The following is a 21,775-nucleotide window of genomic DNA, read 5'->3' as shown; positions in this document are numbered from 1 at the left end:
TTTAATACCCTGTTAAACACAGTGATCATTATACTGTAGCTCACTATACTATTATTTTTTTTTCAATTCAATTCAGTTTTTTTATTTAGCTCCTTCCACAATCCAAATTATCTCAAAGCGTATTACAGAGACCCAGAGCCTGACCCCAGATCAGCACTTAAGGCGACAGTGGCAAGAAAAAACTCCTCATGTCTGTGTCTGTGCAGCTGTTGATTCAGATCAGTTCCTCTGCAGCTGAGGGAGGTTTTTGTACGACGTTGTATCACTGTGTGAACGGGCGGCTGTTATGCTGCTGACAATAATAAACTCCTGCATCTTCAGTCTGGACTCTGCTGATGGTCAGAGTGAAGTCAGTTCCAGATCCACTTTCACTGAAACGATCTGAAACTCCAGACTGACGATTTGTAGCATGATAAATCAGGAGTTTAGGAGCTTCTCCAGGTTTCTGAAGGTACCAGTCCACCTCTCTGCCAGCATATGAACTGCCTTTCTGCTCCCAGCCGTTAAGAGGCAAGTGTTGAACTGATAAAACTGATAAGAATTCTATGAAAGACAGTTGACTCTTTAAATTCTAGTAGCATAATAAATCAGGAGTTTAGGAGCTTCTCCAGGTTTCAGAAGGTACCAGTCTACCTCACTGCCAGCATTTGAACTGGTTTTACTTCTGATAGAGACAGTCTGACCTGGAACAACAGACTGAGTCACAGTGATATCTGCTGACAGTGATAAACTCCTGCATCTTCAGCCTGGACTCTACTGATGGTCAGAGTGAAGTCAGTCTGATGTGCTGTTGCACTAAATTGATCTGAAACTCCAGACTGGCGATTTGTAGTATCATAAATCAAGAGTATTGGAGCTTCCCCAGGTTTCTGAAGGTACCAGTTGACGTCATCACCTATAGATCTACTGGCTTTACAACTGATAGAGACAGTCTGACCTGGAACAACAGACTGAGATTCAGGAGACTGAGACACGGTGATATCACCTGATGAACCTGGAAAACATGAAAAAGAGGAGAAGGGTTATTGAGACAAATCCAGTTTGGAGAAAGACGATCAACATCCAAACACAAGAGGATCATTTCTTTAAGATGGACAATAGATGGAAGGTCAGTGCTGCTTGTTTCATGATTGTGTTTTCAGCAGAGAGTCTCACCCTGAACAAGGAGCCCCAGGGTGGCCAGCAGTAGAGTCAGAGACATCATCATTGTGCTGCTGGCGTGTCAGTGGCTCTGAAAGGCCTGGACACACACTGATCAACACTGGCCTCTTAACAGCTGGGAGCAGAGAGGCAGGACACATATGCAAACACACAGAGTCAGTCAGCTGTAGCTGTCCTCAACATTTCATGCTGTTTCTGTCAATGATGAAATATAATGTTCATTTCTAAAGAAGACCCAGGAGTAATTGGAATATATTCTGGTGTTTGACATGTTCCATGTTGTGCTATATCTCATGTTTATAATGTTAGCATCAGTTACAGTCTGTTTGTGACCGACTGTGTTTGTATATTGTCGAGTAATGAGGTAAAGTGTGTAAAGACGATGAAGCTATTCACCGTAAGTTCATGTCATCATCTGCCACTTATCTTGGTCGAGGCCCAGGTCGCGGGGGTGACTCCCGCCCAGTCCACAATGCACCGAAGTCCTACGGCACCTCCCACATGGGAGGTGGTGCCGTCCGGAGTGGGGAAGTGGAGGTGGAGCTCACCCTTGGAAATGTTAACCGCGCTGTGTAGTAACCATGGAAACGTGCCGTGTGTTGAATCGTGTAGCCTATTTTATTTATTTTACAATGATATACTGGAGTATCTGTACCACTGAGTGAGTATGTTTGAGTTGATTGGAGATGAAAGCTGTGCAATGATTAGCACTGTCACCTCACAGCAAGAAGGTTCCAAGTTCGAACCCCGGTCTCGGCTCTTCCATGTGGAGTTTGCGTGTTCTCTCTGTGTCTACGTGGCACTCTCCGGGTACTCTAGTTACGTCCCCCTCTCTCTAAATCTCCTGTGTGGTTGTCTGTCTTTGTGTGTCAGCCCTACGATTGGCTGGCGACCAGTCCAGAGTGTACCCCGCCCCTCACCCATAGTCAGCTGGGATAGGCTCCAGCTCCCCGCGACCCTCACGAGTTAAGCGGTACAGAAGCTGTGATGGACAAAATCATTTAATCAGTATTTTGTTAATGATCTTGTTTTGATACATGACTCTGTGTGTGTGTGTGTGTGTGCCTTCAGTGAAGTGTGTCAGACTCTGCAGTAGTTTCCAGCTGCAGCAGTCACTTTCTGTTCAGTCTGACTGAGGGAGGTTTTTGTACGATGCTTTTTCACTGTGTGAGCACAAGTTTGCCACTAAGCCAGTGTTCACTCTGCATCTGAAGCAGCAGCAGAGGACAGTCCAGATGAGGACGGAGATCAAAGTCATGTTTTGGATCAGGAGGATTTCTGTGGCTTGTGTTGTCATGAAGGACAGCTGTCAGTCATCCAGTCTTCAAGTCTCAGGACTATAAACTCTCCCAGAGCACTGGAGCATGATGCTGCTGATGCAAAGTGGCTCTATGGAAATGCTCTGACTGACTCCAACAGAGACGTGTTCATTGTTACTGGCACAGTTTTGCATGAACAATAATTAATGTGAAGGGAAAAGAGGAAAAGTTCATGATATAAAGATAAAAAGAAATTCAGGATTTAAAGGTTTTAGAGTTTCATGCACTTTTTATGTCTCCACCTCGGTGATAGCATATTAAGGCCGATGGCATTGTGTTTTCAGGTTGTCCGTCCTTCTGTCTGTACCTGATTCTTCTACACGCAATATCTCAAGAACTCTTTGAGGTTTGTCCGCCAAACTTTGCAGAAATGTTGACTGTGACTCAAGGCAGATCTGAAAGGAGTTTGGAGGTTAGAGGTCAAAGGACAAGGTCATTATGACCATATTTATGTTTTGCTTGGCAATGCAATATCTTAAGAACCCTCTGAGGAATTGTCCTCAAACTTTGCACAAATGTTTGACTGTTACTCAAGGATGCACTGAGTAGACTTTGGAGGTCAAAGGGTAATGATCAAGGTCGCTGTGATCTTCATTTTGGCTTCCTGTAAAATCCAGAATTGATTTTAAAATCCTTCTCCTTACATATAAGGCCCTCAATGGCCAGGCTCCTTCATATCTCAAAGAGCTGATAGTACCATATCATCCTAACAGATTGCTTCGTTCCCAGAATGCAGGTTTGCTTATGGTTCCCAAAATCTCTAAAAGTAGAATGGGAGGCCGAGCCTTTAGCTATCAGGCCCCTCTCCTATGGAACCAACTGCCAGTTTGGGTTCGGGAAGCAGACACCCTCTCTAATTTTAAAACGAAGCTTAAAACCTTCTTGTTTGATAAAGCTTATAATTAGTTGTAGTTACAGTCCTAGTTATTTATTAAACTTATAGTTAGTCACAATTATCTCTATAGACACTGTTACAGTTAAGGATATAGCCCTTAGTAGGGCTGGCTCAGGCAACTGAATCATCCCCTAGTTATGCTGCTATAGGCCTAAGCTGCTGGGGGACATCCCATGATTTACTGCACACTTCTTCTTCTTTCTCTTTCTCTCCTCAGACCCACTCTCAAATTTATTAGCCTTTATTACATGTCATTAACTCTGTGTCCTCTCTGTCCCGTAGTCCTGTGTTTGTTTCTCTCTGGTCTCTCTTTCTCTGTACCTTACTGCAGGTACCTCTGGCTCCGGAGCTGCATGTCCTATGGTCCTGGCTCCACCCACCTGCTGCTGTTTATTGTTTACAATGATCTATTTCTAACATGTTTAATGTTCCGTTCTGCTACAGATAAATATTGGATTAATATTCTTTGCAAACTGTAATGTAAATAATTACCAGTCATGACAGCTTTTTGCCTCCGTGCTCTGTTTCATAATTCTAATCTGCTGAGCACACATTATCCAATAACTGTTCACTAACTGTAATGTAAATACTGACCCACATTGTCTGTATTATGCTGCATGTCTTTCTCCCCCTCTCCTCCATTCCTAGCTGTCCTATCTTCCTCCTTTTCCTCCTTTCACCCAGCCCGGCCATCGGCAGGAGGGTCCCCCATCTGAGCCAGGTTCTGCTCAAGGTTTCTTCCTGTTAAAAGGGAGTTTTCCTTGCCACTGTCGCCTTAAGTGCTTGCTCTGGGGTCAGGCTCTGGGTCTCTGTAAAGCGCTTTGAGACAATTTTCATTGTGGAAGGCGCTATATAAATAAAATTGAATTGAATTGAATTGAATTGAAATTGTTATCCTTGCACCACTGGACCAGTTGGCTCACCTCAGTCCTGTAGTTTGCCTCATCCTGGTTGGTGATGAGGCCCACCACGGTCGTGTCATCCGCAAACTTGATGATGTGGTTGGTGTTGTGGCTGGGTACGCAGTCGTGAGTCAGCAGGGTGAAGAGTAGCGGGCTGAGTACACAACCTTGTGGAGCCCCTGTGCTCAGCATGATGGTCCTGGAGGTTTTGCTGCCAGCCCTTACCTTTTGTGGTCTCTCTGATAAAAAGTCCAGCACCCAGTTACACAGAGAGGTCTTGACTCCCAGGCATCCCAATTTGTGTGTTAGCTGCTGGGGGATGATTGTATTAAATGCTGAGCTAAAATCTAGAAACAGCATTCGCACATAAGAGTCTTTGGAGTCAAGGTGGGTGAGGGCTGGGTGGAGTGCGGCTACGATGGCATCCTCAGTAGACCTGTTGGTCCTGTATGCAAACTGAAACGGGTCATGGGTTGGGGGGAGGACGGATTTGATGGTCTGCATAACCAGCCGCTCGAAGCACTTCATTATGATGGGTGTCAGTGCTACGGGCCGGTAGTCATTGTGGCTGGACGGGTGTGGTTTCTTTGGTACCGGTATTATTGTGGTGGCCTTGAAACACTTGGGGACGACCGCTTGGCTCAGGGAGATGTTGAAAATGTCAGTTAAGACATCCTTGAGCTCCTCAGCACAGTCCTTTAGGACCCGACCAGGTATGTTGTCCGGTCCAGCTGCCTTGCGTGGGTTGATCCTAGAAAGGACCTTCCTCACACTGGCTGAAGATAAGGACACAGCCTGCTCGTCCGGAGGAGGTGATGATTTCTGTGCTGGTGTGGTGTTCTGTGTCTCAAAGCGCCCAAAGAAGTCGTTGAGGCTGTTCAGCAGTGAGATGTCACTGTCACAGGTTTGTGGGGGGGGGGGGGGGGGGGGTTGTAGTCAGTGAGGGTTCGAATGCCTCTCCACAGGCTTTGTGTGTCCCTGGTGTTACTGAAGTGGCTGGTTATTTTCTTGCTGTATTGTTGTTTTGCTACTTTGATTCCATGGGACAGGTTGGCTCTGGCTGTTGCTAGCCCTGCAGCGTCCCCAGCCCTGAAGGCTGAGTCCCGAGCCCTCAGGAGCCTGTGGACCTCGCCTGTCAACCATGGTTTCTGGTTAGCTCGGATGGTAATGGTTTTTCTGTGGGTGACATCGTCAATGCACTTTGTGATGTATGCAGTGACAGCATCGGTGTATTCTTCAATGTCTGTGTGGTTATTGTTTGTAGCAGCCTGTTTGAAAATATCCCAGTCCGTTGTGTGGAAACAGTCTTTCAGTGCTTAGCAGGCCTCCTCTGGCCACACACGTACCTCTCTTTGGGTTGGTCTGATGACTCTCACCTTTGGTCTGTACGCAGGTCTCAGCAGGATGGTGATGTGGTCTGAGAGACCCAGGTGGGGGAGGGGGGAGGCCTTGTATGCTCCTTTGTGGTTTGTGTAGACAAAGTCCAGTGTGTTGTTTTCCCTGGTAGGGAAGTCAACATGCTGATGTAACTGAGGCAGAAAAACCTTTACGTCTGCGTGGTTGAAGTCCCCAGCTGTTATGATAAACCCGTCTGGGTGTGCAGTCTGTTGTTCGTTGATGGCCTGGTAGAGTGGGCCGAGTGCTTCGCTCTTCTCTCTGGTGTTAGCGGTGGGGGGAATGTAAACAGCGACCAGCAGAACCGCTGTAAATTCCCTCGGTAGATAGAAGGGCCTGCACTTCAAGATGACGAACTCCACCCGTGGCGAACAATGTTTATGCACAACAACAACATTCCGACACCATGCGTCGCTGATGTAAACACAGACTCCCCCGCCGCGAGTCTTACCTCCCTCCACAGGGACACGGTCGGCGCGGTAGCATGTTAGTCCAGCTAGCTTGATAGCAGAGTCCGGGATGTTGTCATTCAGCCATGTTTCCGTAAAAATGGAAACACAGCAGTCCCTCACATCACGCTGTGCAGATCTAAGGAGTTTTATGTGGTCCATCTTATTATCCAGTGATCTTACATTGGCTAGGATCAGTGATGGTATCGCTGGTCTGTGTGGGCTAGCTGCTAGCCTAGCCTGGATGCCTCCTCGCTTGCCCCGCTTCTGCTTTCTTTCACACCGCTTCCGCCGTCTTCTCTCACGGTGGGAAGCAGCAGGCGAGGCCGTTGATCGATCGGGCCGGCGGAGTAATCCGAGGCTCTTGAGTTCCTCAGACAGTGCTTGATCGAGACAGTAGTTTGTTGGTGTTTTCCTGAGTTCCAAAAGTCGATGGCGGCTGTAACGTTTTCTAGACGAAAGCGACGTACACGAACGTAAACAAAGTGCGCAGAGTGCGCTCGTACATACACAATTACACACACAATTACACAAAGTTAGAGAGAGAGGGGCCGCTGCGTCCGTTCGCGCCGCCATCTTGAAGGTATATAAGGTATAAGGTATAAGGTATAAGCATCTCAGCAGCTCTGATTAATCCAACATGTATCTGTAGCAGAATGGAACCCTTATCTTCATATTTACTGCTTATTAATTGTTTAGTTTTCTCAGCTGTCCATTTATTTATAACTAAGTAGTGTGGCCCAATATAAAGAGTACAGGCATTGTAATGTTGTAGTTTCACCACAAGAGGGAGTTGGTGGTTTGGAGTCGCTCCTGGTCAGTGGACGTCGACACGTGATTGTGTTGCTCCAATGACGCATAGACAGGAGCGCGTCATGACACGACGGTTGCTGAAAGTTTACTTTCACTTTCACCGCAGTTTGAGGCGCAGATGATTTTCTCTGTCTGAAGGTAAAAGTCCGCACTTTTAATGTTTCACTCGTCAACACTTCCTGTAGTTACCTGGATTATCTGATGTACGGATTTGGATGTTGTAGTGTTTTTTTTTTTATACTGCGTTGTGGTGTTTAGTTGTGTAGACTCTGAGTTGTCAATCTAAAGTCGAGGTGAGGCAGGAAGAGGGCTGTGTTCATTTTCCGCCATGTTGTGTGGATATTCACAGGAGAAGCGGTGCAGTCAGAGTAGAAGCAGAGTGAGCTGATGGTCAGTAGCTGAACACGGAGCCTTTGTTAGTCTGTGGCTCCACTTACTGCTGACTGAAGGCAGCTTTTCCTGCCTGAATCAGCCTGTGGAGGAGGCGGACCTGAGCCGCTGCTCTCCCGCAGTCTGAGCCGCTAAATGCGGTCTGAGCTCGGCCGGACAGCGGCTGGAGAACAGCTCTGACTTTCTCTGTCATTAGATGAACTCTACGGGACTGAGCTCAGAGGGACTGACAGGGTTTTTCAGAGAGACAGGTAACACTCCATCCACAGAGTCAGAGGCCTCCTGGTCCTATCAGGACAAACTCTACCTGATGAATTAGATGATAAAGACCCAAATCCATAAATACTCTCACAATAAAGCATCTCAGCAGCTCTGATAGGTGATTATATCTCTGTGGCTGGTCACAGTACAAACAGAAAAACTGTCTGTCAGGACATATTTGCTGTTTTTATTGATGTCTATCTGTGTCTCTGTTGTTTGGTTTGGTTTTGGTTTGTTGTTGCTGCTTCATATAGTTCAGACTTTACTATTAGAAAGAGCAGGAAAGTGCCAGGGGCCCTTTTAGTTGGGGCCCCTGGAATAATATTGAGGAGAAATGAACTGAGTCTCAGTTGCTTTGTGTGGAATAATCACCTGCAGCTTGTTTCATCAAGTCATTTTCTACAGAAACACTGCAGACAAACAGATTGTCAGATAAAATCAGTGGATCTCAGTCCATCTGTGTGTCAGTGAATGGAAATGGTCGTCTCTGAATCATGTGTGAAAGATATAAAAGGGTTTTAACCACGTGACTGAATAAGACACAAAACATTTACCAGTATGTCTCCTGTCCAACCAGGTGGGAAAAGACACTGGACCTGTGCTATGAGTCAATACAGGGGGCCTATAAATCTCTTCCTCTCCCTCCTTTGGGCTCCAGCTGTGTGCATTTGCTGCCCAGATATAAAACTGTTGTAAAGAGGGAGACATAACATGCTCATACATGGTCTTTTGCAGGGATATGATCATTCCCTGTAAGTGTGTTAAAATATTTCCCAACAACAAACCATGATTTACCAAATCAGTCAAAGCAGGATTACAAATCAACTGGAAAACGAGATGGCGGCAAACAAACTTGGTTCAGGGCAAGCATGAAAACTACTGCAGGCCTTCAGAGCACAGAGCTCAGTACTCGTGTCTTTTTAGATGGTTGGAACTCAGACTCAGAGCTGGATAATGCTCTGAATTGTTAACATGTCCATAACCTCTGGAAAGACTCTGTGGTGTCCCGGTTCCAAAATCCATCTGTCCCAAAACACTGAATGATGTTAGAGCAGTCGCTCTGACTTCAATTTGAATGAAAACTTTAGAGAAACTGGTCAGATCTGAGGTCCTGAAGCAAACTGAACATGCACTGGATCCTCTGCAGTTTGCATACAGGCCTCACAGAGGAGAGGAGGATGCTACAGTGACTCTGCTCAACATGCTTTTTAAACATCTGGATTTTAATGGGACACACACCAGGCTTTTATTTGTGGGCTTCTCTTGCGTTTTAATTGTGCCTTAAGCACTTTTAGCACTTCCGCAGTCAGCTGTGTTTTGTGTTACATTTCTTTGTGTTCTGTGTATATTTGTCGAAAGGACGTCATCATCTGATCATCTGACTGCAAAACAAATCTACCTATAGGTACAAATAAAGTAACATGAACCTGAACCTGAACTTGAGGATGGTTTCAGTTGATGTGCAGATGAATGATTTGTGTTTTCTCTCCAGATGAAGGTAGAAAGTGTGTATGAGCTGATGTGGATGTGAATTCAGCATCATGAATCAGTGTGAGGACAGAGAGGAGGGAGCCCCTCCCCTTAAAAAAGTGTGTGTGGGGACCATGAGATCCAGACCAAAAGCTCAGAGGTGAGATGAGGATCTCTAACTGTCCATGACTCTTCTCCATGTCAGAGCTCAGCACTCACATCACTGCACCATCATTATTCACACTCAAAGCTCTGTGTGTGTTGTGTTGAAGGCCAGAGCAGCAGCACACACCAGACTCTGCTGGACCTGAACATGGACCTGAGCCCAGCTGTGTGTCCATGAAGAGTGACAGGTCAAAGCATCGCCTCATTAATTTCAAAGGACAGCCTCCCTCTGCTGCAAAGAAGTGAGCTGCAGCTGAGTTTAAAATTTATCAGACAGCTGTCCTGTATAACTGGTCTTCTATGAAAGATGAAGTGATTGTGTTTTGTCTCCAGGCTTCATGAATGACACAGTATATGAACATGATCAGGCTGAAACACAGGCTTTAGTGGCAAAGTTGATGTTTCTCTTTTCAAGAAAAGCACTTCTTATGTTCTTATATGTGTCATTCAGATCAGAAGTAAAACTCCCTGTAACTCAGCACCTATCCAGTTCCAGTGTTTGTGTTAGTGTCCTGTAGCAGAGGTGAGACTTCTGTCAAATCAAGCACGCTGTGTGAGAGAAGTAGCAAACGGTGGAAAGAGGTGACTCTTTGATCTTTAGGGCTAAGTTTTTACATAGAGAATAGTTTGGTTCTAAATTAACTTTACTGTAAAAATTAACTGATAAAATCATGATCGTGATTTTACCATTAAAAAACCGTGATGTGATATTTTTGCCATATCACCCACCCCTAATTTCTCCTGAAGACAGATCACATCTCTCTGATCACATCATGTTGAAAAGAATTCAACCTTATTGGTTTGTTAATTGTGTTTGTGCTCGATCAGTTTTGTGTTGACGACAAATCATTATTCAGTCGTCTGCCACGCTCGTCTAAATATTTCATCCTTTCATATTTAAATATGTGCAGCTCTGATATTGTCAGTCCATTAGTTTCATTTATACCTTTTGGTAAAAGTCAGCCCATGTTGCAGCTAATGGACGTGAAGCTAACAGCAGCAGGTAGCTGCTGGAGAAAAATATCCTGGAGTCAGAGAAAAATCCTGGACTGTAAAAATGTTTTTCTAATGGAGACGGCCTCATGATAACTTAGTGGAGTCAGATCAGAGTTCTCAGTTATTCCAAATGGTTTTCCTTATGGCTCCAAATAAAAGTCAAAGACTTGAGCAGGGTTTATTTAAAGGGCGACAGGAGCAGAGTCATGATGGGGACATGTTGGACAGGACAGTTTTTCAGCTTCCAGAGGTTGATGTTGTGGTCCATCAGTCAGGGAAGGTGAGGCTGTAGAGTGTGTGAGGGACATGAATTCTTCTGGAGCTTCTGGAGAGGAGAAAGGACTCTCTGTTGTAATGACTACAAAAAGAAGGCAGCTGAGACCAGTCACAGTGTTTGGGATTTAGAGCAGGTACACACTGGATATAGATGTGAAAAAGCTGCTGTTTCCTAACAAATCCCACTTTATTTAACAATCATCTGACTGTTGAATCTCTGAGAAATGAAACATGGAGTGAACGAAGAGATCTTTGGATGACAGAGTTTAGGAGAGTTTTCAAAGCTCTTTTATGAATGAAAACCACTTTGTGCTCAGTCTCTGTTGAGTTGAATGAATGTTTTCGTTGTGGATCCAGGAAATAGACTCTACACATGAGAGACATGATAGAATGTGTTGAACTGCTCCTTCCTCCACCAGCCTATGATACCAAACTGCAGTGAGGACAAGCTCAGCGGGAGTCTGTTCTCTGAGCAACTAATTCCAGTAAGAGCAGTTTCCAATGAGTAGATCTCACACACTGACAAACTACAGTCTCCATGACTGGAGCGTCTGGGGTCAAAGGTCAGAACCACCCTCAGGACTTATTACAGAAGTGATTCATCAGTGTACAGATACATGTCAGTAAATGTTTACCACACTCCATGAAGATCAAACTGCAGCAAAAGCTCAGATCTTCTGCTACAGCTGCTCATTTCTACCTGTCAACAGGTGCAGAGCTCTTCAACAAAAAGGTTTTACACCTGGTTAAAGTCATAGAGGTGATGATGATGAACGACACCATCCAATCTGATGTTTGTAAAAAGGCTGGAAGCTGTTTCCAAACAGAGCTGTGAAGCTGAGAGATGAAGGACGACACCAACAACTGCTTTAATCTGCATCTGACATCTGACTGTTGTTTTCAGATCCAGCTGTGAACATGTGGACTTCTCATTTTAACTGCACAAACCTACTGAGCTACTAAATATATTGATCCTCTAATGACAGACCTGACTGATATGAATCTGTGTTGACATGAACAGGTGTGTGAATGTTGTGGTGACATGTGGATGATGTGTGTAGAAGGCTGACATGATGATAATCCACAGCAACAGAAGGACACAGTCACTCTGCTCATGTTAGAGAGAAGCTCATTGATTAGGACATATCTGATTGGATTATTAATGATTTTCATCTTAATCTGTTATCCTTTATTCAGGTTGAGTTGCTGCAGGTTGTCAGAGATCGGCTGTGCTTCTCTGGCCTGGCTGTGTTTGACTTTTAGTATCTGACTGTTTTTAAGCTGCATCCTGTTGGTTCAGGTGTTTGGAGTTTCCATTTTCCAAACTTGTACATTCTCAACCTTCTTCAGCTCTGAACAGATGATGAAACACTCAACGCTTTCAAGCAGGAACTTTGTCTCCTAAACTCACATCTTTTATTCTTTATTCAGGTTGAGTTACTGCAGTTTGTCAAAGATCAGCTGTGCTTCTCTGGCCTCAGCTCTGAAGTCCAACCCCTCCCATCTGAGAGACCTGGACCTGAGTGAAAACAAGCTGCAGGATTCAGACCTGAAGGATCTGTGTGGTTTTCTGCAGAGTCCAGACTGTGGACTGGAGACTCTGAGGTCAGACTCCATTGTTTACTTGTGTGCTGAGATGAATATGATGTTAAAGTTGTGCTGACAGTAAAGTGCAGACATCACACTGATATTATAGTGATCCACACTGAGGATCTTCATGGTAAAGTCTGTTTTCTTCTTCTGTGGTTTAGTCCACTGACTGTGGCAGAGCAACGTTGAGCTACAGATTTCAAAGCTTCATTTAACAAGAAAAAAGCTTCACTCTTTAAATCACATCCAAGTTTTTTCCACACTCACATCAACAAATATATATTCAGTATTTTCTTCTTCCAACACGACTAGAAAGTGATGAGACTAAAGTCAAAGTGACTCAGATACAGCTCTGGAAAAAATTGAGAGACCACTGCAGATTCTTCTGAAATCAATATCTCTACAGGTATGACAGCCATTCCATTCCTGTGTATGTTGAATTCCAACACAAGCATACCTCAGTCTACTTAATGAGGTACTGATTAGGTGATCACCTGAACCAAATCCTATTTAATGAGGAAAAGTATAAAAACCACTGCTGTGGTCATCACTATGCTCTTGCAATAGGACTGGATGGATGGCACAAACAGTGCTGGTAGTACCTCAAAAGTAATAGCAATCAATAAAATAACTATTGACCATGCCAAAACAGTTGAAAAGAAAAGTTTTGTTTGAGGAAAAGAGAGAAAAAAGAGGAAAATTCTGGCTTTACTGGCAGAGGGATACAGTGAGCGTCAGGTTGCTTCCATCCTTTAAATTTCTAAGATGGCTGTTCATAAGAGCAAGGTCAAGCAGCAGACACTGGGGACAACAAAGCTACAGGCTGGCAGAGGGCGAAACCACTCTCCACTGACCAGGATGACCGTCAACTCATTCCAATGTCACTCAGCAACCGTAGGATGACATCAAGTAACTTACAAAAAGAATGGCAAATGGCAGCTGGGGTGAAGTGCACGGTGAGAACGGCTCGAAACAAGCTTCTAGGGGCAGGGCTCAAGTCGTGTAAAGCTAGAAATAAGCCCTTCATCAATGAGAAGCAAAGAAGAGCCAGGCTGAAGTTTGCAAAAGACCATAAGGATTGGACCATAGAGGACTGGAGTAAGGTCATCCTCGCTGATGAGTCCAATTTTCAGCTTTGTCCAATACCTGGTCATCTAATGGTTAGAAGGAGACCTGGAGAGGCCTACAAGCCACAGTGTCTCACACCCACTGTGAAATTTGGTGGAGAATGGGTGATGTGCTTCAGCAAGGCTGTAATCGGGCAGATTCGTCTTTGCGAAGGACGCATGAATCAAGCTACGTACAAGGTTATCTTGGAAGAAAACTTGCTTCCTTCTGCTCTGACAATGTTCCCCAACTCTGAGGATTGTTTTTTCCAGCTGGACAATGCTCCATGCCACACAGCTTGGTCAATCAAGGTGTGGATGAAGGACCACCAAATCAAGAGCCTGTCATGGCCAGCCCAATCTCCAGATCTGAACCCAATTGAAAACCTCTGGAATGTGATCAAGAGGAGGATCGATGGTCACAAGCCATCAAATATACCTGAGCTGCTTGAATGTTTGCATCAGGAGTGGCATAAAGTCACACAACAGCAACGTGAAAGACTGGTGGAGAGCATGGCAAGATGCTTGAAAGATATGATTGAAAATCGGGATTATTCCACCAAATATTGATTTCTGAACTCTTCCTAACTTAAAACATTAGTATTGTGTTGTTTAAAAATGAATATGAACTTGTTTTCTTTGCATTATGTGAGGTTTGAGAACACTGCATCTTTTTTGTTATTTTCACCATTTGTCATTTTCTGCAAATAAATGCTCTAAATGATAATATTTTTATTTGGAATTTGGGAGAAATGTTGTCAGTAGTTTATAGAATAAAATAAAAATATTCTTTTTACTCAAACACATACCTATAAATAGTAACAACGGAGAAACTGATCATTTTGCAGTGGTCTCTTCGTTTTTTCCAGAGCTGTATTCAGAACAAACTCAGCATGTTTGTTAAATGTCGTCACCGTTACATGAAGTGAAAATCTTTTCCATTTTGTCTCAATCATTTGTTGACTTTCCTCCAAACTTCAGCCTGACATGTTTGTTCTCTGTCAAAACTTTAGGATCTTTAGTAGAATCAGAAACAAATGTCAACAACATGAGTTTGTATAGATGGAGCCACTGGTGGAGCTGGAAGAGTTTAAGAGCTGAAGTCACTATGTCTTTATTGAAGCAGCAGCATGTTGTCATTAATATTAATGAGAGCTGTGTTTGATATTTAGTATCTGACTGTTTTTAAGCTGCATCCTGTTGGTTCAGGTGTTTGGAGTTTCCATTTTCCAAACTTGTACATTCTCAACCTTCTTCAGCTCTGAACAGATGATGAAACACTCAACGCTTTCAAGCAGGAACTTTGTCTCCTAAACTCACATCTTTTATTCTTTATTCAGGTTGAGGCTCTGCAGTTTGTCAGAGATCAGCTGTGCTTCTCTGGCCTCAGCTCTGAAGTCCAACCCCTCCCATCTGAGAGACCTGGACCTGAGTGAAAACAGCAAGCTGCAGGATTCAGGACTGAATCATCTGTGTGGTTTTCTGCAGAGTCCAGACTGTGGACTGGAGACTCTGAGGTCAGACTGAGAGACAGAAAGAAATGTTTCTTCACTCTTTGCTTTATGATCTGTGATGTTTATAGTGACTGAAGTTAATGAGAGCTGTGTTTGACTTTTAGTATCTGACTGTTTTTAAGCTGCATCCTGTTGGTTCAGGTGTTTGGAGTTTCCATTTTCCAAACTTGTACATTCTCAACCTTCTTCAGCTCTGAACAGATGATGAAACACTCAACGCTTTCAAGCAGGAACTTTGTCTCCTAAACTCACATCTTTTATTCTTTATTCAGGTTGAGGCGCTGCAGTTTGTCAGAGATCAGCTGTGCTTCTCTGGCCTCAGCTCTGAAGTCCAACCCCTCCCATCTGAGAGACCTGAACCTGTGGGGAAACGACCTGCAGGATTCAGACCTGAAGGATCTGTCTGATCTTGTGAAGAGTCCAGACTGTGGACTGGAGACTCTGAGGTCAGTAGAGGGTTGGAGTCAGTCCATGCTGCTTTCAGCTGTATTGTACTAAACACAGTTTGTATCAAAGCAAAGATCCAGTGTCTCCTGTAAACCTCCAACCTTCTCAGTGGCTGCTTTCCTCATTGAAGCTGTGAGAGGAGAACGGGGACAGGCCTCAGGATGGGACAGAAAGGCAGAGACGCAGAGGACAGTCAGCCAATCACAGCAGCCACAAGCTAATTGTGATCTGTTGTTGTTGTTGTTGTTGTGTTCATGTCAACAGGAAATAAAGCTGGATCACAGCTGACAGCCTCACAGGATGTGTAGAGACAGTTGTCCTCATTGGTCCAACTGTCCTTCCATCACATCTAATCTGAGACTGTTTGTTGTCTCATTTCAACACTAAAGAATTGATGAGTTTGATCTTTGTCACAGCTCTGAGATCAGTCTGACTGCAGCCTGCAAATCACTGGCTCTGATTTCAGAGAAGCATCATGACATTTTGTCAGCATGTGGTCTGATACAGAGCAGAACCTCTGCTGAAGTCCAGTGATCACATCTGTATATCTGTCCATCTGTCAGATACTTTCAGTGACAGCCTCCATGTTTATTTGTCAGCTGATATTTCAGAAGCAGATCAGATGTTCATCAACACACAGAGACTCTTTCTTTAAATGGAACATGAGTTGACATGTAACAGCAGTGAATCCATCACTAAACTGTTTGTGCAGTAATGAAGCTTCATGACTCAGCAGTTTATTTCCACTGTGGACTTGAGTGAAATGTTCAGAGTAAACAGACTTGATGCTAAAAGTCTCTGCAGGTGTGTGAGCTTCCAGCTCAGTGTCTTCACTCCAATACTTCAACATGAGAGCTGAGAGGAAGCTGCTACACTACACAGCTGCTCTACTTCTGCTCTGAACAGGACTGAAGTCCCTGCTGCTCTTTATACTGGATGTGCTGCATCAGTGACTGACAGCTGATGAAGTGAGTCTCTGTAAACACTGATTTATCACCTCTGTTGTCTGTCTTCTTCTCTCAACAGATGGAGGTAGTGATCTGTCTAAAGGAGAGAGTGAAGAGGACGGTGTGTGTGTTGAGAGAGGACAAGCTGTGTCCTGATGATCCAGAGAGGTTGAAGCAGCAGCAGCTTGTGTGTAGAGAGGCTCTGATTGGTCCATGTTACTGGGAGGTAGAGTGGAGAGGAGAGCTTCATCCAGCAGTGACTGACAGAGGAACCAGAAGAAGTGGAGAAGACTCTCAGTGCTGCAGTCTGAACTGCTCTGAGAACAGCTCCACTGTCAAGTCCACCATCATCCCTGTGTGTTCCTCTGGATGTGAAAGAGAATCATCAGTGTATCTGGACTGTTCTGCTGCTGCTCTGTCCTTCTACACAGTCTGTCACAGGGAGACCCCGTGCCCTAAAGTAAGGCACATGCACTACACACACTTTCTCAGGTAGATTTTATCAAAATGGTAATACCTGGTGGAAACTGCTGGTGGGATGTGTGTGATATGAACATTTGGAGGAGGGGGTGAAGGAGAGAAGACACATTGTGACTGTGTATTTGATTTATTGAATTTAAATTGTGTTCACCTGTCTCCTTTGTTGCACTTCTTCCTCTGTCAGACCAGGAACAGCCTAACCTGAGCTGGGGCGGTCCACTTGGTTAAATAGGGGGGTTCACAGGGCAAGAAACCAAGTGTGGTAGACTGGGAGGGGTGTTTTGTTTTGTTGTGAAATAACCAATGTAAATATCTTGTTGAAAAAGAAACGTGTTTTTAAAGTACATTTAAGTGAACTTATATTTGATAAGATGTTATTTGATATTGTTATTATTGTAAGTGTGCTGGGAGACATAATTGATTTTGATTTCTTGAGAAGGTGTAATCCACCAGTATAAAAGTGAGGAGGCTGTGGTCTCTGGGGGCTAGAGAGGAAAGAGTCACAGCTCCAGGATACAGCTCCAGATAATTGCTCCTGCCTTTGCCCCAAACTACAGGGGCATAGCCAGAAGGGCAGTTTTGAGTTTGTTTGTTTTTTGAGAAGTGAGTCTTGTCTTTTTTTTATTCATTCGCAAATGCTGAACCAAAAGTGATAAATCAGATTAATCAGCTCCATCTTGTGGTATAATGGAGAATTACAGCTATTCTTCACATTATTTTTTTCTTAGTGCAGAGCCTGACAAGACATATATATATATTCACCATACATCTTGTTCTGCTTATTCCACTTCTTCTGTACAGATTCCAGCTTCCTGCAGCTTTGAGAAAAAACAGGCAAACTACATCAAAAAGTACAGTTTGACAGCCTGACTGCTTTGTTATACATGTTTATATACGTTATATATACATTTCACATAAAAACATGGTTGAAACCTGAAATAAGTCACAAGACTTAAGATTATATTGAGTTAAATCAGTATATCAATATACACTTCTCACAATAAGTTAGTGATATTGTTATTTACATGAGTGCTTTTCCTATTTGGTCTGAATTTTAATGAAATAAGTAAAGGTTCCCTTTGATATTACTAATAATGAATGAGAAGAAACACCATTTTCATTAGCTTAATATTTATTACCCCAAAAATTTAGACAATAACAAGGATAGCCCCAAATAACAAAAATTGACAATGTCAGTAGAAAGTGCTGCATGCAGTTCTGCCAGGTCACGTGGGGGTGGGGTACGATCATCCAGTCTCTGCTTCAGCTGGTCCCAGATGTGCTCTATGGGGTTCAGGTCAGGAGACATTGCTGGCCATACTATATGAGGTACTCTAACTTCCTGAAGTCGAGCTGTGACAATTCTGGCACGATGTGGTGGAGCATTATCATCCATGAACAGAAAGTCGGGGGTGTGCTGGCGGAACTGGGGGATGATGATGGGTTCTATTGTAGTGTCAGATTTTGTGCAATATGTTTGTATATTTTTTCTAAGTGTGCAAATCCCATTGTGTTCTGTTTTATGTTCTGCTTATCCTAGACCTGATTCTCTGTTTGCTTCTGTATCTCACTCACCCCCTCCCAACTCTATCCCTCACACACACACAGCTCCACTATCTCCTACACACACACCTCTACTCTGCCACATGCACACTCCTGTATCGTTCCCCATGCTGCTCTCCCACATACACACACTTACACACGCACGCTCCCTTACCCTACAATGGCAGACAATCAACAAAGGTGGGAAAGAAAGACGAGAAGCAAACTGGGATACACAAGGGGCAGGACTTCAAAGTAAAACAGGAAATACTGAACAAAACCAAGGGGCTGATCATAACAGTCTGGACGTGGGTTGATGACGTGGTGACAGTCAGGTGTGTAGGTGAGTTGGTGGGAAGAGAATCCAGGTCACCACACTCAGGCCTGAACACACACACACACACACAGAAGACACACGAACAGGTGGAGAGCACCACACAGGGACAAACAAGACAGATCAGGGGAGGGGACACAGAGGAGGCACAATGGATGAGGGACAGAGCCTGTCTGATCTGAGCAGAGAAAGGATGTAATGACATCTAACTATTTGGATTTACCTTTAAAAACAAATGACTGGGTTTATAATTATAAAAGAAAAAGCTGTTAATGTAAGACCACTTCAAGTATAACATTAAATTCTAAAATTAAACTTAGTTATAAAAAATAATTTACTTGCATCTACCTTGAAAAGCAACACTTTCTTATAAAACATTTTAAACTGTCGCTCATTGAGGGATCTGGAAAACATCCCCCTCACTCAGTGAAAAACACACACAGTTACCCTGTTAGGTTGTACCAAGTGTTGAGGGCAGAGAGAGGGGAGTGATTAGGTGGGAAGTTTAAGTTTGGTTTTGGTTTGGTATTTATTTAGATTATTACGTATTCTGTTGACCTGCATTGGCTCATTGCCATGTACAGTTTGTATATAGAAATGTTTTGTAAGAGTGAAGGTGAATAAATGTTTTTAAAATACTGTGTGAATGTCTGGGGGGCTCCATGTTGTGTGTGTGTGTGTGTGTGTGTGTGTGTGTGTGTGTGTGGCGGGGTGGGTGGGTGAGGACATTTTGCAGGTGTAAGAGCAGAATTGTTTGGCTAGACAGAGAGAGGTCAGGATGGAGTCCTCTGCTGCTGAGACTGACTTCATCAGGAAACCTGTTTGTGGCTAACATTTAGCTACCTTTCTGTAAGATTGTGAGTTTGTATATTTTGTTAATGGGCACAAGAAGAAAAACCCTCTGCTTGTCTGATGCTGCTTCTTTCTCTACCACGCTCTACATCCTAAACCCCTAGGTGTTCACCAACATCAAAACCTAACAAAACCTACAGTCTGACATTGTGGTTGAATGCTCTGAGGCGATAGAACTTATGACAGTGAAATGTCGGCCGTACTATCTGCCACGGGAGTTCACCGCGGTGTTCGTCACCATTGTTTACATCCCGCCGGGTGCTAATGCTAACGCTAATGCTAACGAAGCATTACAGGAGCTACAAGACACCATTAGCTCGTTGCAGAGCAGGCACCCGGAGGCGTTTTACGTGGTTGCGGGAGACTTTAACCACGTGAAACTGACGGACACTTTGCCCAGTTTTTACCAGCATGTCACCATCCCCACACGCGGAGATAACATTCTGGACTGTGTGTACACTAACATTCAGGATGCATACAGAGCTCTCCCCCGCCCCCCTCTTGGCCTCTCCGACCACATCTCCATCCTGCTTGCGCCAGCTTACCGCCCACTGCTGAGACGGATCAGGCCAACAAAGAAGACTGTCACTGTGTGGCCCAGTGATGCAGCCTCTGTGCTACAGGACTGCTTTCAATGCACAGACTGGCAGGTCTTCAGGGAGGCAGCCACATATGAGGGAGAGGTGGACCTCGAGGAATACACCTCCTCCGTCCTCGGCTTCATCTCTAAGTGTGCTGATGATGTCGCCACCACCAGGACAGTAACCTGCTTCCCAAACCAGAAACCCTGGCTGAATGCTGAGGTCAGAGCTCTGCTGAAAGCTAGGGATGCTGCGTTTAGGGCAGGTGAGGCATCAGCGCTGAGAGTGGCGAGGAAAGAACTGACAGCGGGCATCTCGAGGGCCAAAGCCACATATGCTCAGAAAATTCAGGGTCACTTCACCTCCAACGACCCCCGGAGCATGTGGAAGGGCATCAAGTGCATCACAAATTACAACACCAGGGATGCACAATGCCCACTGGACCCCTCCCTGCCAGAGGCACTAAACAGGTTCTATGCCCGCTTCGAGGATCCTGACTCACCCCCCTCCTGCACCAGACTCACACCACCACCTGGTGACACACCCCTCAGAGTGACCACAGCTGATGTGAGGAGAACCCTGATAGGAATTAACCCCCGCAAAGCTGCAGGCCCCGACAACATCCCAGGGCGGGTTCTGAGGGACTGTGCTCATCAGCTGTCTGAGGTGCTGACGGACATTTTCAACACCTCACTGTCACTGGCATCTGTCCCCTCCTGCTTAAAGACTGCCACAATTGTCCCCGTCCCTAAGTGCTCCACAGTGACAGGCCTCAATGACTACCGACCCATAGCTCTGACCCCGGTAGTCATGAAGTGCTTTGAGAGGCTGGTCATGGGCCACATCAAAAACTCCATCGATGTCACTGTGGACCCCCACCAGTACGCCTACAGGAAGAACCGCTCCACTGATGACGCCATCTCATCAGTGGTCCACACAACCCTCACCCACCTGGAGAGCAGGAACTCATATGTCCGTCTGCTCTTCCTGGACTTCTCATCAGCCTTCAACACCATCATTCCACAGACCCTGGTACAGAAGCTCTCCCTCCTCGGTCTGAGTCCCACACTGGGGAACTGGGTCCTGGACTTTCTGACCAGCAGAACACAGACTGTCAGAATCCACAACACCATCTCCTCCTCCATCACCCTCAGCACTGGCTCGCCGCAGGGCTGTGTGCTGAGCCCCCTCCTGTTCACCCTGCTGACATATGACTGCTCGGCGAGACACCCCAGCTGTCATATAGTGAAGTTCGCGGACGACACAGCAGTAGTGGGACGCATCACTGACAACGATGAGTCAGAGTACAGAGAGGAGGTGGAACATCTGGAGCAGTGGTGCAGAAACAACAACCTCTGCATCAATGTGAAAAAGACCAAGGAGATGGTGGTGGATTTCAGAAGAGACAGGCGCCCTCTCCCCCCCCTGCACATCGGAGGAGCAGCTGTGGAGGTGGTCTCCAGCTTCAGGTACCTGGGTGTACACATCACCGAGGACCTCACCTGGAACACCAACACATCTCATCTGGTTAGAAAGGCCCACCAGCGCCTCTACCTCCTCAGGAAGCTGCGGCGAGCTGGACTTGGAGGCTCAATCCTGAGGAGCTTCTACCACTGTGTGGTGGAGAGTGTCCTCTGCACCTGTATCACTGTGTGGCATGGCAGCTGCACTGCTGCTGAGAGGAAGGCTCTGCAGAGGGTGGTAAAGGCTGCACAGAGGACTGTGGGGAACAGCCTGCCCACCACCTCAGACCTCTACACAGCACGATGCAGAGGGAGGGCCCTCCGCATCATGAAGGACTCCACCCATCCCGCACACAGTCTCTTCCAACCCCTCCCCTCAGGCAGGCGGCTGAGGAGCATCCGGAGCAGGACCACCAGGCTCAGGAAC

General features: G+C 45.2%; 1 gene segment (V, D, J or C); it reads right to left on the bottom strand.

The window, feature by feature from the left end:
• Positions 1-262: 262 nt before the first annotated feature.
• On the bottom strand, positions 263-1,218 carry LOC121188899. The segment is given in 3 exon segments: positions 263-467; positions 706-994; positions 1,156-1,218. Coding segments are annotated over 3 exon segments (546 nt in total).
• Positions 1,219-21,775: the final 20,557 nt, after the last annotated feature.

Source organism: Toxotes jaculatrix, chromosome 10 (genome assembly GCF_017976425.1).
Source record: "Toxotes jaculatrix isolate fToxJac2 chromosome 10, fToxJac2.pri, whole genome shotgun sequence".
Classification (NCBI taxonomy): Eukaryota; Metazoa; Chordata; class Actinopteri; family Toxotidae; genus Toxotes; species Toxotes jaculatrix.
Note: the sequence above shows the minus strand (reverse complement) of the source record. Positions and strands in the feature narration are given on the sequence as shown.